The sequence below is a fragment of the Ursus maritimus genome, unplaced genomic scaffold (genome assembly GCF_017311325.1).
Source record: "Ursus maritimus isolate PB19 unplaced genomic scaffold, ASM1731132v1 scaffold_5, whole genome shotgun sequence".
Lineage (NCBI taxonomy): Eukaryota > Metazoa > Chordata > Mammalia > Carnivora > Ursidae > Ursus > Ursus maritimus.
This window is the reverse complement of record NW_024426663.1, coordinates 64102713-64121676: the sequence shown is the minus strand read 5'-3', so window position 1 is coordinate 64121676 and position 18964 is coordinate 64102713. Positions and strand designations below refer to the sequence as shown.

At 39.7% G+C, this 18964-nt stretch overlaps 1 protein-coding gene across 1 annotated transcript in view; it reads left to right on the top strand.

Moving 5' to 3' along the window:
- The window catches only part of CCDC192 (coiled-coil domain containing 192), a 189141-nt gene that overhangs the window by 118850 nt on the left and 51327 nt on the right, over positions 1–18964 (top strand). Inside the window, exon 5 of the mRNA XM_040622707.1 lies at positions 10505–10637. Within this exon, the coding sequence (XP_040478641.1) occupies positions 10505–10637 (133 nt within the window). The remainder of the gene's footprint in view (positions 1–10504; positions 10638–18964) is intronic.

The window sequence follows — 18964 nt, the reverse complement described above, 5'->3', positions numbered from 1 at the left end:
TTGTGTATGAGGAATAAAACTGGATTTAGGTTGCAAATACTGCTTAATGTTGAGGCCATTTCCTCCAAGTGCAGCGCTCCCACGAGAGCAGGATTCACACCTTTTGTATGAAAGTTTTCAGATGTAGCAAACCACTATTTCTTCCATCATCTTTAAAGGTTTATGGTATAGGTTGCCCCAGTGGTGAAGGACAGGAATTGCAGGAAAACCCCAAGGGAGAGACTAAGAGAACATTGTCAGATTATAAGGTTTTAGCTCAGAAAAGAGTGATTTTGTTGCAGTATTGGAAATGTGGTTTTCTTATCATCAAATGGACACAGACCACAATGCCACCATCGCTAGATAAAATGTCGTCTACTACACATGCGTCCTCAGTATACATTCATAAAAAAGCATAAACATGAACAGAAGTGGAGAGAAGACAACAAAATATCTTTGTGGTCAGACCACCAGAGACCTTGCCTTGCTGCTCGTGGGCAAATGAACTTCAAGGTAGTTCAGTTTTAATCACTGGGTTATACGTATAGGTGTCATCAAGACCGTATGTTTGTAATTTATTTCATTATCAACTGTCCTTTGCTTTGTATCTCTAGCATCTTGAGGAACTTGGTTTTTCTAACTGAAGGCCAGGACACAGGTTTAGTGATCCTTGCTATACTGTCTGAGTCTTTTTTACACTATGACTTCCTGTTTATTACAGTGACTGAGAAGGAACTGAGAAGAGGAAAATCAAGAAAAGAGAATTTTTAAGAGTAGCAGTAATAAAAGAACTGTTAAATATTATCTGATGTTCTAGATAAAAGTAGTTAGTCTCAACATAGGCAGACTTATATCATTGGTTCTGGTTCTCTGGCTCAGTAGTACTAGGTGTTTGGGACTTCCCACCATCTGCTTCAGCAACTTATTCCATTCCTTTGAATTTATATTGCTCGATTAGTTTAATATTCGAATCTTTTTTTTTTTTTAGTAGAAGAGTCAAAAGACAAATCACATCTTGAGCTAGGAAACAAGTTCAATGCTTTAATTTCTGGTGATTTCTCCACATGTATTGAAAGGTCCACAGTCAAATTAACTGTCAAACATTGCTTGCGATGAACCTGATTGACACTTTAAATTTTCTTAGTGGGAAACCTGACTTGAGATTTTTAGCCCACATGAAACTTTTGTTTCCAGATTAAAGCAATTAAAACATTAAAGAATAGACAAATTACTCATTTAATTGCAGCTATATAATATTCAACTAACGGATACTACTATAAAGATTTATGCTCAGTAATTCATTATGAGGAACAGCTATCTCGGAAGTTCTAAAGAGGAAAGATTCTAGGATAAGGATGGCAGTAACAAGATTAACTAACATCATGCCACTCGATGATGTACAAAACACTCAGCCATGTACTCACTCTCATGGTTTTAACATTGTAAATAGTTTTTTACATGAAATCAGGTCCATTTCACTTTAAACTTGGAAGTTTCTGCTCTATTGGGTGCCTGGATGGGTCAGGGAGTTAAACATCCAACTCTTGATCATGACTCGGGTCATGATCTCAGGGTCATGAGATTGAGCCCCTCGTGGGACTCCACTTTCAGTGGAGAGTCTTCTGCTTTCCCTGTCCCTCTGCCCCTCGCCCCCCTCGCTCTTTCTCAAATAAATAAATCATTTTTTAAAAAAGTTTCTTCTGTAAAATTGTTTCAAGTCTGCATTGAGAAAGCAGCAGGTTTTTTAAAAAGATTTTTTATGGATTTGAGAGAGAGAGAGTGTACACACACAAGCTTGAGCGGGGGAGGGAGAGACAGAGGGAGAAGCAGACTCCCCACCGAGCAAGGAGCTCAACTGGAGGGGGCTGCGCTCAATTGAAGTGGGGGGGGGGCTCCACCCCAGGACCTCGAGATCATGACCTGAACCAAAAGCAGACACTTAGCCGACTGAGCCCAGGCACCCCAGAAAGCTACAGTTTTTTTAAACACTGTATTTCATCAGAAAAAATATGTATTGCAGAAAACTTCCCAGAATTGCTTTCTCTAAATTCTCTTATACACTGTACAAAGCTTTTCCATGCTATTTGAGAATCATTTCTCCTCTTATGAATATTTTCCTTTCCTCTATTTAGAGTTCCTTATCATTTCTGAAGTTGTCTGAAGGCCAGCTCTTGTACTCACCGAGCTTGTATTCCCTGTAATTTCTCTGCTTTGAGGGCAGAGTGGGATTTCTGAAGGAGAGAGATACTTACTGAGAAGGTTAACTTATTAGGTTCTCTTTACCACACCAGAAACCCCTTCAAGGTGATTTAAGCACCTTGGTGCTTCAGCATCTCAATTTTCCAGTCTTCAAACACATGCCTTTGCTTTATGATTCAAGGTAAGTCACAGATGGCCAATAGCGGCTGACTTCCTCCCAGAAGGCAGCCTTAGTCAAGTTCAAAAGGAGTTCTGGGCACAGAACAGAACAAAACAAAACCAAGTATCTGTCCAATTATAAAGTCATTGCAGAGGAAAAGCTTTTCATCATCTTTATAATCATGTTAGGAGAGCTTAGCAGTATTTTTACAAGACAGACATGGGAATTCTTTTTCCCCACCTGTGTATTCTGTCCTCTGGTTTCTGTTCTCTTCCACCCACGTCACTTTTTATAGCAATTTGCCAATGACACCAACACCTGTACAGGTGGGGCTGAGAAACTGAAATTGCTTCATATACAGCTTTGGCCCTTTAGGTTCTCTCTGTCCCCAGGGAAGATTGGACTGGAAAACACCTTCCTAGTAGGATCTGTTAGGTGTGACAATGCACTCCACTCTCTGTTCTCAGGGTGTGATTTGAGACTGTAAGACCAAAAACTGGATTTGGCTTCAGCAAACACTGGCTACACTTTCTTTTTTTTGAGAGGCCTATTGAACACTTGGTTTTGTTCTGTGCTGTGCTCAGTCAGTATGAAAACTTCTTTATTGCACTGTTGGCACCATCGATTTGTTCCTTCTCAAAAACCTTGGTTGTCAGCCTGATTAATGTTTACTGGGTAAGAATGATGAGGCAGGGTTACACTCACACAAAAAAGAGCTCGTAGACGATACCCCTTAATCTTTAGGAATGAGTTTGTTTGAGTATAGATATTCTAGTGCTAGAGGAGGGCAAGTTGACTGGTTGACATTGGTCCAGTTCATTTCTTTGAAGTGAATGGGATCTCAATTACCTAACAACTCTGCTTTCTATCAAATGTAAACCCCATGGGTACTGTAGAGAGTGACCTGAATTCAGTCCTTCCTGGCTCTCTGTGTGAAGAGGGATTTAAGGGAAAGGTGCCTGCCTAAATAACTATTTTTGACACTGGGATCTTATACATCAGGGATTTTAGTTGCTTGTCAGTTTCCAATCATATACCCATTTCATGGCCCTTCAGCTTGTATGGCCAAGGAGCAACATGGTATAGTTGGGGGCGGGGATCCACAAACACTGAAATGAGGAGTCATAAAATCTGAACTCGAGTCTTGTTTCTTGCAGTTTTATTAGCTGTGACTTTGGGCAAATCATGTCATTTTTCTCTACTTATACTTCTGCATCCCTAAAATGCTAGGGCTGGACAATTTGATTTCAAAGATTACACTCAATTCTGTTCCACAGAAGATTCAGGGATTCTGTTTTCCTAAATCATGCTTGAGGGGTCAGCCCATGTCTCAAAGCTTCATGATCAGAAGTTGGGACACTTCTTGCTTTAAGAAATGGATTTATAAATAGGAAATGTCATCTTATTTGAACTGCTCACAATGTAAGCAACTGGGTAAGACACTGAGGCATGCATGGCGTAGGGATGGAAGGGACCGTCTAGAGCTGGATCACTCAGATTTAAATTGTGAGTCACCATCTGACTTTGGGAAAGTTACTTAAAGCTCTCTGTGCTTCAGTGTTTGCATCTAAAAACGGAATTAATAATAGTTCTACTTCATTGGGTTGCTACAAAAATGAAATTAGCTAGTACATATCAATTTCTCAGAACTATGCCTGGCATATTATAGGTGGTAAGTATTAGCTTCTCTCTGGAACATTTCCAATAATAGTCTGTATACTACATAGAAGGAAGGGTAGCTTATGGTCTTTTAGGGCAACAAAGTCCAATTTTTGGACAGTTGTGTTGTTAGAAACATCTATCTTATCATTGGAATTCACTCCAAGTGTAAGTTATCTCTTTATCTTGTATTAATTTGTAACTTGTCTTACATAAACACTTACACAGACATTTCTGGAAACTAGGACATCTACGGGCAAACTCCGCCTCTGTCTCTAATAATTATTTATCCCATAGAGGGAAAGAAATGAGAGTTGGCTCCAACTATAGGTAAACTCTTCCCCTATAGTGAGTTAAGACGTTTATCTAAATACTGGGATTTTCCTCTCTTTTTATTAGAAATTCCAAACTCTATGGGTGTAGAGAACAGAATTAAAATTTATTTTTATAGCATGTGGTAACATAAAATAAGCTACTCAAATGGGAGGGATATTGCAAAGAACTGAAAAGTGTCAGCTATGATTTCCAAAGTCTGACCATTGGTCATGAAATGTCAACTGTGGTCATGTGGAGCCAGACTCTTGGTCAAGGTTGAGATGAGGCCTAAAGGTTTGTGTATTAACAATTCCCCCCATGACCTTATTAAATGAAAGAAGACTAAGCTACATTTTGCTTTTGTGCTTCGTCTTTCATTCAAGGTGTTATATAAGAAGGTTTCATCTGATCTACTCTTTGTCACTTTAGATGACTGAACAGAGTGGCCACAATCCCCAGGATCAATTCCAGATCCTCTGATGAGAGACACTAAGAGGGCTCAGAAGAACACTGGGCACAGATAGCCCTTAGCTGGGTTCATCAGATCTTTCCTTTGTTTCTTAGGTTCTCTGGCAAGATCATGGGAGTCCATGCTACAAGTGTCTCACCATCACACTTCAGTGTCACTCTTTTATAACCAAATCTGGTTTATTGCCTTTCTACTTGTACTAATTGGAGCCACTCACATTCTAACTAGAAAAAGTTAGCTTTAAGCAACTTAAGTAATGGTGCTATTGATTAGTGAAGCTTTATGATACCATTGAGAAGAAAAATCAGCCTTTGTTTTTTTTTTTTAATGTTTTTTCATTATATTATGTTAGTCATCATACAGTACATCCCTGGTTTCTGATGTAAAGTTCGATGATTCATTAGTTGCGTGTAACACCCAGTGCACCATGCAATACGTGCCCTCCTTACTACCCATCACCGGTCTATCCCATTCCCCCGAAAAATCAGCCTTTGGAATCAGAGGAACTCGGTTCAAGTCAGTTTAGCTACCTACTACTAAGAGACCATGGTTACCATGATCTACTCAAGTTCTCTGGGCCCTCAACTCTGACCTACAAAATAGAGACAGGATCATATGTAACAATTAGGTATCGTCAATAAGCAGCGGCTGCTGGGAGTATGGGTCAAGGACTGTGAAGCCACGTAGGCAACCCAGAGTAAAAGAATTCCCAAATCAAAGGCCTGCCGTGGAGTAGAAAGGAAGCTACAAGGCACATATTTGCCATTCCTGGACTTCTAAAATATTTACCTGAGGATAGCATAAATACAAAACAAAGTAAGAGTCATGAAATTGGTTTTTTAAGCCAAGTTGTATCCAAAAGCTACTATCACTTTTATTAGTTTTATTAACAATGGGCTATTAGAAAAGAAATGAAAGGAGAAATCTGCTTATATGTTCTATATTCAAATCAAATTCTCTTTTATGTCCTTGGTGAGCATTTTATCAGGGGCCCTCTGGAGACAAAAACCTGTCTTTGTTATATATGCTAAATAAAGAAGGTGGGTTGAATGGGGTGTACTTAAAACAAGGTGGGAAGCAGCTATGCTCCAGTAAGCCTGCCACAGATGCCACAGGCATCAAGAGGTAGGGTTTTAGAAGGCTCCTCACATCATTCCATCACTACATCAAAGTAGGCAGCCACCTACTTTGCCAGGCATCGGTCCAGCTCTGGCAGGAGACTGGATCAAGGCTATTTGCATATCTGTTTTCAGGACATTAAGTGTTGTCTACTCATACAAAGTGAGAAAGAGATCAATGCAATCATGGAGAAAGCTTAATTTAGGAGAAGGAAAAGAAGGGGGAAGTGGTGGAAGATGCAGAAGGAGAAAGAAAGAAGGAAAATCTTGAAGAAAGAGAAATCTTGCTTTCAATGAAATACACATTTTATTTCCTAAAGCGTGACAAAGACATCTTTAGAAAAGATTCTTTAGTGTTTCTAGTGGAGGGTTGAGAGTTTCCCCGATGTGTTTCAAGAAATAATAACAAAGCAGAAAGACCTATCAGCCACTGAGCAAACATAGTAGTGGGTACTGTCATTTATGTGTTAGGTTACTGACTCCCCGCCAGCTATATGATATGGGATCAAGGGCCTGGAGATGCAATATGCCCAGCCCAATTTCTCACGGCCAATAGTTGACAAAGCCCAGCCTTAGAATCTGAGGCCACAGTTCAAAGTGTGTGGAAACACCAAGAAATTTTAAACAATGCTGGCAACTTTGTGTTGAAACTCGTCTATAAATAGTTCCCTGATGATTTTGAATTCCCAATGACTTGGTATAATGCAAGCTATTCAGCAATGTGATATGGATAGATATTTCCTTTTCAAAACATTGCACGAATACATGATTTCCTCCCTCTGTCCACCCTGTAGGAGAAGTAGGAAAAGAGCAAGGTAATAGGAATTTACCTCCAAGCTATAAAGCCTTCCTCTCCTTTCAGTAATCATTGAGGGGAGTTCCTAGTTACTAAGGAGACAATAACAGACTCCATTAGGTTCCAGTACAACACTTGGGTTGCCTGGCTAGAGAATGCCAGAAAAGCAAAGGAAAATATTATCATTGCTGAAATCATTTGATGTCTATGAGTAATAAAAAACATGTTGGCAAACTGAACTTTTAGAAATGCCCAAAGGGTTTGGTTAGAGCTATGAATTAATGGCATACAGCACTTCTGTCTGGAGAAAAGAAAAAAAAAAAAAGACAAAGATGTTAAACTCTTTAAAAATTTATCTGAATGATTGAAAGGTCCCAACAGAAATCAATTTAGGTTCTTTATTCAATTTTTAACTTAAATCAAAATGTGCCTTCCCCATTCCTTTATAGCTTAATAATAAAGTTTGCACATATTGAGTCACAATCATCCTTGAATTCTAAGGGCCCCGCAGGCCTTTTTGACCCTCTTATGCAACATCCCACAAATTCTAGAGTTATTTTTAAGGGATCCCTGAAAACTGTACCCACCTTAGAGACTTTGAGGGCTAAGGTGTCCATTCATGCATGTGCTGTGCCCCTCAGAGGCTAGAGGAAGCCAGAGGTGGAAAGAATTGGGGGTAAGCCAGACCTCTAATTACTTCTCGACCCAGGTCCCAGAGGTTACAATGGGCCTGCCTGAAGATGTTCATCCAGTCTCTGCTTGATCATTCCCAGAGCAAGAGGCTTTTGCCAGGACCCATCCTATCTTGTTATGAATGCAGCTCTGATTGTTGGAGGGTGCTTTCTAGTGCTGTGCCAAAATCTGCCTCCTCTTGAGTTTTTTACCCATTGTTCCCCATGGTATCTCTAGAATAATACTATTTAACTCAACTTCCTTTCCTCTTGAATAGTACCTTATTACCGAAGTCAGATGTCGTAACTCCCTTGTATACTGTCCTCTCCAAACTAAATATCCTCAGTTTCTTTCTCAGATCATATGGCAAATATACAAATATTATAACAATAACAAAGGCAAAACATATGATCACCATAAGAGAAAGACAAAAAGGTGGTCTCGAAATTGAATTTTTTAAAAAGATTTATTTATTTATTTTAGAGAGAGAGAGCGAGAGAGAGACAGAGCGCATGAGCAGGAGGAGAGGGAGAGAGAGAATCCCAAGCAGACTCCCTGCCAAGCACGGAACCAGATGAGACGCTTGATGTGGGGCTTGATCCCACGACCCTGAGGTCATGACGTGAGCTAAAACCAAGAGTCAGATGCTTGACCAAATGAGCTAACCCAGGCGCCCCTGGAAATTTGATTTTTTTTTTAAGGGAGTTAAGTTTTTGTTTTTTTTTAACTGAAAAGCTGAAATGTTTAACTGATATTGAGAAGCATCATGTCTTTCCACTAAGACATATCCATCAAGTCACTCTATCCATCAAGTCATCCTGTCAAAACAGAAATGTAGCTTGATAAAGTGACAGCACACTAGCTCCAATGGCCACCTCACCAAATCTCTCCAAGTTGCTTTTAGTTTTTGCTTTTGTTTATTTACTGTCAATGCCTACTTTGAGAAAAGTTTCCAGAAAAGTACTGATCTGCATATGAATCACTGTGATACATTCTGAAAAGAATGTGAATACCATCTATTAAGAATTAAGAGGAAAGCAATGTGAGGAAACACAAACTTTCCTTCTTATTCCTCTCAATATTTCATTATAAAAAATTTCAAACACAGAAAAGTTGAAAGAATTTTATAGTAAACACCCATATACTTAATAACGAGACACAATTACCATTTTGCTATCTTCCATTCATCACCTATCAGTATCTCTTTCCATCCATCACCGCATCTTAATTTTTTACGTATGTCCATGTAAGGTGCATTCATCCACACACTTAACCCTCATGCGTCCGTTTGCACACCCTTATCGTTATCGGGTTTTTTCTGATACTTTTAATTAGCACTCTCTTCTAAATCCCTTTGCCACTCTTGCCCTCATTTCCTCATTTCTGTATCATTCCTCCCACTTTCTAGCCCCAAGGTTCTAAATGGTAAAAACAAAGTGTGAAAAATCTGAACACCGGACAGTCTTGAAGTAGCATCAGGAAAGGATGCTGAAGACCACAAGAGGCCTCACAGAGGTCATCGTGAACGAGCTGGCGCAAACCAACTTATAAGAGGGGGAGGTATCGACGAGCGTGCCAACCTAGTAACTTACTATAGGAAATACACGTAGCTATCAAATACCCAGGCCCAGGTATTTCTTGATGAGCTCAGTCTCTCTCTGAACTAATCTATAGGACGGGTCAAATGGGTTTTGGTGAACAGAGACTCAGAGGAAAGGAAATAGTAAGAAGGTCTTAATGGCATGGAGCCTTATCAGGATTAATGTTTCAACAGCTGGCCAGCACCATGCCTGACACCGAAGGGGTGCTTCATAATTAGTACAAAGATAAAATGAATACGTGAATACTAACTACACTCTAAGGGAACTGCCTAACAGACGAGAAACTCATGTTGTGGATCAGAACACTTCTCACCGGGGCTGTGCTGCTGAACCATCCAGATTCTACCCCTCCAACTCCCGTTAAAGAATTTCCATGACTACTATTCTCATTTGAAAAACACATTCCCTTTTAGCCACATGTATACCATTAATTCAGCTTTCGTGAAATCCTAACCGTGCTTTGGTCTGAAAAGACAAACTGTCTTTAAAATGCGTGGTCTATGTCTATCTAATCCCATCTTTGATGAACTGATTTTACTGGCTTTACTCTCCAAAAAAAAAAAAAAAAAAAAAAAGGGAAGTGATTCCCTGCTACCTGAAGTTTCCCCTGATGTACAAAAACCATTATTTTCCCTATCTCAAGATTTATGTCTGATAAGAAATGTTAGTCATTTATATTCTGGGCTTCCTAATTACCAGTTCACGAAGACTTGGCAAAGTGAGCTCTTCAGTGGAAAAGCAACAACACCTCAAGTGTAAATACAACACTTTCCACAACACAGTTTTTCCGCAGTGACAGATAAATCTAATTCTGACAAATCAATTTCATTTTGAAATCCATAAAAGGCGCTTTCTAGTCATACAGTCTCCAGGTGAATCCTTTGGTTAGGTAACAACTTCCTAAAGTAGTTCTTTCAAAGGCTTAGGTGTCATAAATCAGATTATTTTATAGCAAGCAATTCCTGTCTTCTATTGCTTAACGATTTGTACCCCTGACCACTTTCCCTACGTAGATACCACAGCAAATATCTGTAAATGTCAGCCCTTCGTGGTAGCATCACACTCTTCAGAGTTTATAGGAATGCAAACCTTTATGGTATTAGGGTAGAAAATGACACAGAAGCAAGGCTCTCTGAAACAGGCTATTTCATGTGAGTTTACTTACAGACTGAAAAAATATCAGGAAGTTTTAGGCATTGGCACCTCAGTGGTCAAATACCAACAGCCAAGTAGAGTTGCTCTCTAATTGCCTCTATTATAAGCAACTGAAATACAAGGTTCAGATGCAGATTAAGACCTTCAAGAGGGTAAAAGATACTCTGATGTAGAGAGTGGCTTTTGTCGCTGGGCATTGGAACACTCTGACAGGAGCACATGCACTCTGTTTCATAGACCTCAAAAAGGACTGAAGCTAGATAAACAGGGAGCAGTTCACCGAAGCTGGGCTTCAAAGGCCATGTTTGTTCAGACTTCATTTGTTCTTTTTATTCCTTTGATGCATCTGTCTCTAGTGACGGAGACTCTTATTTTTTCAAGAAACTAAAGCACAAAAGGAAGCTGAAAAAGCTGCAAACTGATTTGGCAACAGCTAAGCAAGAGGCTGCCATCACAGTCCTGGAACTCAATGAGAAGATAAGGACTCTATGCGAAGGGAAGCCAGCCCCTAGAGGTCAGTATTACCATGTGACAGTCGCACACCGGTCCTCAGTCTTGTGTGAGGTATATAGTTTTATTGGCCACAGATCAAAAAGAGGGCCACAGCGCCAGGCAGCATCCTGGCCCAGCAGCATGGTGGCCTGGCCTGGCCTGACCTCCATTCCGCGTGAACAGCGGACATGACACAAATTACTGATTCCAGGCTGGGTTCACTTTCACTGCACGTAAGGTAGAGAATGAACAAGGGGTTCCTTGGAGGAAAAGTCTGTGAAGTTGAAGAGCTGGACTTAACAGATGTGATAAGTGTCTTTGCACAAAAGCTGGGTGGCAGTGAGGGAAGGGGAGCGTCTAAGAAAGACCTGAGGGATGAAGCTCTGGAATGGAGCAAGGAGAGGAGTTTGTCTTCAAGTGTAGACAGGCTTGTATGCTCGGGCAGGCACAGGGAAGTGAAAAAGTGAGTCTTTGAACCACCAACGAATGAATGGGCCAGAAACAAGCAGGGAAGGCTGGGTCAGGATGAAATCTGGGTGGTTCCAAAAAACTGTAATGGCCACTATGGTTTGGAGTTTTGAACAAGTCTTCTCTCAGGGACCAAAAACATGCATCGGGGGAGGAAAACCCCTCCGACTGTGGTCATCAGGAATGATACCAGTTAGCATTTAATAGTACGTGCCAGGCATTTTGCTGAGCATTTCACATGTATTTAATTCTCAGAATAACCTCTGAAGTAAGTACATTTATGGATTCCAGAAGAATAAGCGGAGGCTTAGGGATGTTGATTACTTTGCCCCAGGTTAGACAAGTGTGAGCAACACCCGGGCAGTGAGCCTCCAGCCAGCCACTTGCCCTACCCAGTGCGCCTGCGCACCTCCGACGCAGAAGGCTCTTCGTCTCTGCCCTCCGGCAGCGATATCCAGCCTCGTTCTGCCTGGGGAATCTCTTGGAGAACCGTGGTTCCCCGGATAAATGTCTTCCTCTTGTGTGTGGCGCTCCTGTAAAGCCAGAAACATGCCATTATTCTTACTCTGGCTTCCTGTATTACTCATAAATAATTCTGGAAAAAGAGGAGGACCGTGGAAATAAATGGAGGAGGAGAAAGTAGGCAATGTGGTGGCTTCGGAAAGGGAGACACATTCAGCATCCTGGCCACGCGGTGAACCTTTAAAATGAGTTTGGTTTTAATTTTCTATTCTGAATAGCACTTTCCCAGGGTTGAAATGGCATGTAACACAGTCATCTTGAAACACATGCTAAAGGTCAGTTTGTTTTTCTCTTTCCGCAGAACATCATGATAGCTTACGAATTTGCTTTTACCACCATGAAAACTTACAGAATAAAATCCATTCAAGGATCTAATCCATTTAAAGGTGTTTATTCTAGGGCATGATAGCCAGATTTCAAGTTAGTTGCATCACAAGAAGCTAATAATGATTGGACATCACATTGGAGAAAGTTCTCCAGTTCACCTGAGAGAAGCTTTCAACTTCTCAACTGTATTTTGAATCTAGTGAAAAAAGATCTTATTGCAAAATATATAATTCTCATTGTTGACAAAAATATCGTTTGCTGTCTAATAATAGTTCTGTCCCTTTGATATTTTAGCAGGTCAAAATTAAAATAACACAGAGGTACCAGGACTCTAATGGTTTGGGGGAGGGTAGAAAACATGAAATCCCACCTTTGTCCATTTTGTCTCTTTATTTCTGTTAAAAAAAAAAAAAGCTAGCAGTACAGGAAAAAAATACAAAACCCTAATGTATTATGAGCAGATATAAATTTAAATAAAGACAGGTATTCCAAGGTCAATTATGGATGAAAACAGTGACTCCTTTTGGACCTATATGTTGTTTCTCTTATTTGGTGGAAAAATTGAGTCAGTGGACTGACTTAAATCAAATATTTGCACTTTTTTGCTCTCCCATCGCTCCCATGCTCCTCAACCTGAATTCAATAGCCCAAGAGAATGTCAAAGCACTTTTGGCCCCAGAGTCATATTAGCTTTCATTCTCAGAGACTTTGGTCACCTTGTCCTACCTCTTAATACACTTGAAAGTAAAGTCTGCAAAGATGTTGGTAACTTTAACACATAATGACCTCTATTTAGCCACACAACATTTAGGATTGACCCACCTCCCACACACATTCCTAGAGCGGAACAATACCCCTCCCCTAGTTATCTTGTGTCCTTTTATAAAATGTTTGTTTTCAGTTCTCAGACCTCTGTTTGCAAATGACAGATGTCCCAGTCATACATAATAGCTTAAGGAAAAAGGATAATTTATTGGCACAAGTGTAAACAAACTAAGAAAGGGCATGTCATTAGCCATATAGTCCAATGGATACAGAGTCTCAGATACCATCAGAACACTCTGTGTCTCTCATCTCTACTTCTCTCTTCATTGAGACTTCATTCTCTCAAGTAGGATGTCAGAAGAGACCAGAAATATGGTCATAAGCACCTATGGGCTGTTCTCATCTTTCCTCCAGAGAGAAAAGAAAGCATTTTTTCCACCAACTCCAGTTAGAAAAAGTACAATAAAGCACTCTGTCCTGGCTTGGGTTGCGTACCCATGCGAGGACATGAACCAGTCTGTGGCCAGGGGTGGGGAACTACGGTTGGACAAGCTTCAGTCATGTACCTGCCACTGGGTGGCGGGGTAGAGGGAAATCAGGGTGGAAAAGATAAATGTTCTGACTGGCAGCTCCCACCAGAAGCACAGGGCTGGATTGGAGAGAAGCACTTCCTTAAAGGAAGAGATAACCCATTACTAGAAAGGAAGAGTGAGGGACAAAACCAACATGTCCAAAACACTCTCAACTAATGATCAAGTTAAAATATAATATGTGTAATGAGTCACCCATCCATGAGTATTTGCACCTTTTAAATAGATTCTTCTTGATGAACAAAAGACCTTCATGATTCCAAGAAATAAATGTCCAGTGGTATAATTTCAGACCCCATTAAAATGGAGAGTGAACCACTTTGGGAAAGGAATTCCCTTCCAGCCTCCATCAGGTGACATCATGGTGCCTTATTGTAACAATTGAAATTGCAAGAGGGGAAAAAAAAAAAGTTTTTATTCTAAATGACATGTTACCTGGATTAACATAAAGCTACTTCTCTGTTATAGTTACAGATTGTTGCCTATAGTCCTAACAAGCAGATTAAGATATTTCCAAATAAATTAGAATATTTTTTACCCAAATGTGCATTTTTTCCCTTATTTGGTTCATTTTCTAAGTCAGTCTATATATATATTAGGTTGCTATTCAGCTCTTCTAATCAGAGGAATGTTGCAGAACATAGAAGTACCTTTAAGCATATTCACACTGATGAAGCAGTGAGCTACCAAACTTTTTCTTTTTACATAAAACACAGTAAACTACTTCACTGGCTATGTACTTAAATTACCTCCAAGGAAATAAATGATATAAGTCAATGGAAAGTTTAACTGAAAAGAAAAACACCTTTATTATAAAACTGGCACAGCAGGAAACTTACTTACAGCCTGAGTATTGTTTGTTGATTTTGCTTGGTGCAAATAATCACAGCCCAAGGCAGACTCCTTTCGTCATTTCCACAGCCGCACCTGAAGTGCTTATGGCTTTATTTACTAGCATAATTCAGTGAAATGCCTATTGTACCCCTTCAGAGTCACCTTTTGGTAAACCTTAGTATGCAGGAACCTAAGGTTAAATTTCAAAACCTATCTTTGCTTCTTTTGGCTTGAGAGGACAAAGTTACTTTGCAAAAGACATTCGTGACTAAGTCTTGTTGGTACATGAGCATTAGGTCACTTGCTATTAGGTCACTTGGTTTTACTCCTGTTAAGAAGATACTCTCGGTTAGTGCACGTACATCCCAGGGCGAGCTTATCCAGGACTCTGTCTGAGTAGAGACAGCCATTATTTTCAGGGAGGCATGGACAAAGATTGACACTTCAGTGATTTTTAGGGGCACAAGATGGTTTTTAAATACTACTGATTTTAAGAATTAGACTATTGCTGTTCTATATTGTTAAGAGAGAGAGAGAGAGAGAGAGAGATTTATCTCCTTGTCAACATCCCAGAGCCAACTGTGATCAATATTTTCAAGAGTTTGTTTTATCAGGATGTCCACCCCAGGGACTCAGCCCTCTTTTTCTCTGTCTTCCTACAAACTTCCCCAGGATCAAAGCTCCTATTGCAGCTAAGTGTTAAAAACAAAAACAAAAACAACTGGGATTTGAGGGTGGTAAGAACATTCTGGAATTAAACAGTGACAGTGGTTGCACAACATTGTTAATATAGGAAAATGAATGAATTGTACACTTTAAGGTGGTTAACATGGTGTATTTTATGTTATGTGAATTTTATCTCAACTGGGGAAAAACGATCCTCATTAGGATGTAATGACTAACACCCTGTCAAGTTTAAGTGTATTTTAATGAGAGTGCTTTGGGCCCAAGTAAAATCTTGACTTGATAGAGCTCTAAGCATTTAGAGAGAGGTCATATTCCTTTTACTGGAGTAAGGCCAATCTTGTGTAGCTGTCCATTTGTGTCTAGGTTTTTTCAACAATGCCATCCTGTGCTCTTGACTTTCTCTCAGCCTAGCTCTTCGAAAGGCTGTTCTTCCTCAGACCAAGAACCAATTACTTGATCAATAGTTCTACATGCAACCATTCTTTCACCACTGAACAGATATTTATCTTACCAGAGTTTTCAAAGAAAGTATCAAGGAAGGCCCTGGGATCTGTTTCAAATGCTAGGACCTTATCAAAATGCACTGTTCACCACCCATTTTATCAGGCTGCGTGGGCTTTGGTCTGATGGTTGGTCAAAGCGTAAACAGACAACCTGTACTTCCCTACCACTGCTAAGGGTGTGACTGCCTTGGAAAGAAGGTGACAAGAACTTAGGAAAACAAAAAGTGGAGATTTCCTCCCTCAGACATACACATTATTATCCCAACATCTGCAGAAAAGGATTTTCTTTTAAGCACTCCTATTGAATCCTCAAATAACAGAAGCTATTCCAAGGTGGGATATTTTACATGTAGACCAATAAACACCAGTAATTAAAAACAGGGACAATGAGAGAATGTAGGAGTGGTAACTTCAATATGTGCTAAGTATAAGTTCCTGAGGAGTTTCAATATTTACCCTGTAGAAGTAGTTTATATTTATCTTTATAATCTCTAGGTCTTATTCAGGGATTGCCTGTCAATTTGTCTCTTCTTTAGTCCACCCAAGTCTTTCTGAAATAGAGCAGCTTCTTGAAATAGAACCCCATTGCCAAAGTCTGATTTCGGAAGTGTCCTTCAAGGATAAGCAACTGTTCCAGGAGTCCCTGCAAAGCTTACGGATGTAATTCATGAAGATCCCAAGAAATATTACTTATTCACTGTGTGCAAATTTAGGGCAATTCTAATTTTCAAAAGGACATTCTAGAAACCTCTAGGCCTGAAAATCACTCATGTGAAAACTAGGTGTTGCTCAGGACTTTGTGGGTTGCCAGTGACAAAAACCAAAATGAAACTAGTTTAAGCAGAAAAGAACGATAAAGCCTGAAACGCAGGGCTCCTGGACGGCTCATTTGGCTCCTCTTTGCTACTGGCTCTACTTGAGCGACTGCAGGCATGGATCAGGAAGGACAGCCTCGCTGCCTTGGTCTACAGTGAACATCTGCTTCTGCCTGCTCAGAACCACTTCCCTCTTTCTTCCGTAGCAGAAGCATGATTTTCTGTGGGGGAAGTGTTCCTCTCCCAGTCTCTGAAGTCCTATGGGATTGTTCATCACAATGTCCCTTCCCCCTTGACCCAAGGGAAGCCTTGTGACTAGCTATCTTACTCTCCTTCTAATTAACTCTTTTTTTTTTTAAGTAGTCCACATTGGCTTATAATACTTGCAACCAAAGAACTTTAATTTATACCCAACTCCAGGGAATAGAACTTCTTTCTCATAGAATATATTCAGGATCTCACAGAAGGAATTTGATCGACCCTATTTGTATCACATTCTAACCCATGGATCAATCGCTGTGGCCAAGGTTGTGGGATGTTATCATAGACAACACCTGTGTCATGTGCCAGAGGTCAAGGACTGGGAAATGTAATCAGAAAAAAGAAAATGGGAAAACTTTCTGGACAGAAAACAAAGAATACCTCTCACTGTCCTCTTTAATCTACTTTAATGAAACCTTTTAAACTTGGAGAAGATACCCATGAGTTGAAAATCAGTTGTATCTTGTCAGGAAAGCACAAAATTTATCTACTTTCAATTTCAGACTGCACATTTAGGCCCTTCCTTTGCAAAAGGCCTGGAAATCTATTTATTTTGTAATTAACAAAGAGTAAGAAGATCCATTCTGAAATTTTTGGTAGGGGTCCAAAATTTGGACCTTTGCTAGCTATACCAGCTGTGGGAATTCAATGATCTCAAGGTCTCCTCCCTCCTTTGTTTGCAAGACTAATTTTGGAATTATAGTATTATCAGGAAATGCTGTCCCTTCCTTCTGTCCATCCCTTAGGAATTTTTTTTTTTTTTACGTCTCCTGGCTTCTGGATCCAGAGAAGTTGGATAAAAGGGCAAGAACCAGCTAATGTCAAACAAGGCACATGGGAATTGGAGCTTGATCAATTTCAAAGATCTCCTACTTAACTTAGCCATGGAGACTGCTATGATCACCAGAAGAACATGTGATGTTTGGCAATGCTGTTAAACAACCCAGATTAGAGCTGAGAAGGCAGGCGATTTGCAGAGAAACAGTTGAACACTCCTTTGTCAAACATCAGCAGACGGACGTTTGTCAACATAAGATGAACTGGAGAATTTGGGGTTGCAAACAGTTGTCAGCCAGCTGGAACACCAGTGTAGCTTTTCCTGGTACAAACATCTCGGTGCCCAAATCGGAAAAGTGAATGACGTTCTCTCTTGCATTCCCCAGAAACCTCAATATTATTTCATTTAATGACTCTAAGTGTCCTGATAGGAGGTTCAAGTAGAGAATAGCTACGTTGGTCATATGAACAAATTTGGAGGAATGAGTGGATACTTTCGGGGGCTTGAGCTCATCAAATTGAGAAAGGATGCACAGAACAAGATTCCACTGGACAAATGGGTGCTTTTTGTTTGAAGGCACAGGATTTATTTCTGGTAGTAGGATAGTATTAGATACATATTCTTGTATATATATATTAGATATATACCCCTATGCACATTGTGGTGGTCTATAAGAATATTTGTTTTTAAAGATACACTGCCTGGACCAGATTATCCTTCTATGCTTCTACATTCTCAATCAAATAAAGCCACAATTTGATGTTGGACAAAAAACACGTGATTAAGAAGAAATCAAGAGTGAATGTAAGAGGAACATTATTACTGATTTGTTTAATATGCAATTGGATCCAGGAGAAGTGTATTAATTATGCTGGCATAATAATCAGTGCCTGTAAGATAGGAAAACGTTCTTGCTCTTCTATAAATGCTTTCCTTAATCCCAGAAATTATAGCTGCTTTTCCAGTAAGACCTGGAAGTCCTGCCACACCAAGCTCTCATCTCCACCTAGGCCCACTGTTAAAACATCTGCTCTACAGAGATGGTCTAGACATGGTCCAAGGGCCCATTTTTTCATTGGCTATCCCTAGTGTGTAAGGAAAGAGCTCTGTTCCCATTCTAGGGGATTTTGACTAGCACTTGGCTGGCAAAGGTGGGAAGAGTCCTCAGTCACAAACTGATCTTGAATTCTTATAAACTGATGAATTATAATTCCAAAAGGTGAAATTTCTGAGGCCATGGAAATAAAGGGATACAAGACAGATGGTAGAGAGGAAAATGTATGTTTCATGAATGGACAAAAACAAGAATTATAAATTCTGAGTCCTCAAAGTCAGAAAAAGCATTTATAAGACTCAGGTCAATAGGATAAAACCTTCTTAGTTGTATAGAATCCTAACATTACCTTCACTCTTATAGTCCTAAATTTATAAGGTAATAGGTAATAAAATTTTTATCACGCTGAGGATATAAGAGGATTTTGACTTCAAGTAAAAGTCTCATCCTCTAAGCTGATCTCAATAGGTCAACAACCTATTTGATAAAAGAGTCCGCCACAACCAGATGCTATTCATTTTCATTTAAAGTTAAATATAATGTTAATCCACATATAAATTTTGCTTACTCTCTTTCAAAGATTACCTGGAGTTTTAAAAGGAGAACTCTTTTAAAATATAATTTTCATTTTGAAGTTTTAATATGTCACATATCTAGAAAAATCATATTACTAGAACTAAAAATCAAGATACTGACATAAGATCTAGCATATAAATTAACATTCATACTCAAAACCACTTGAAAT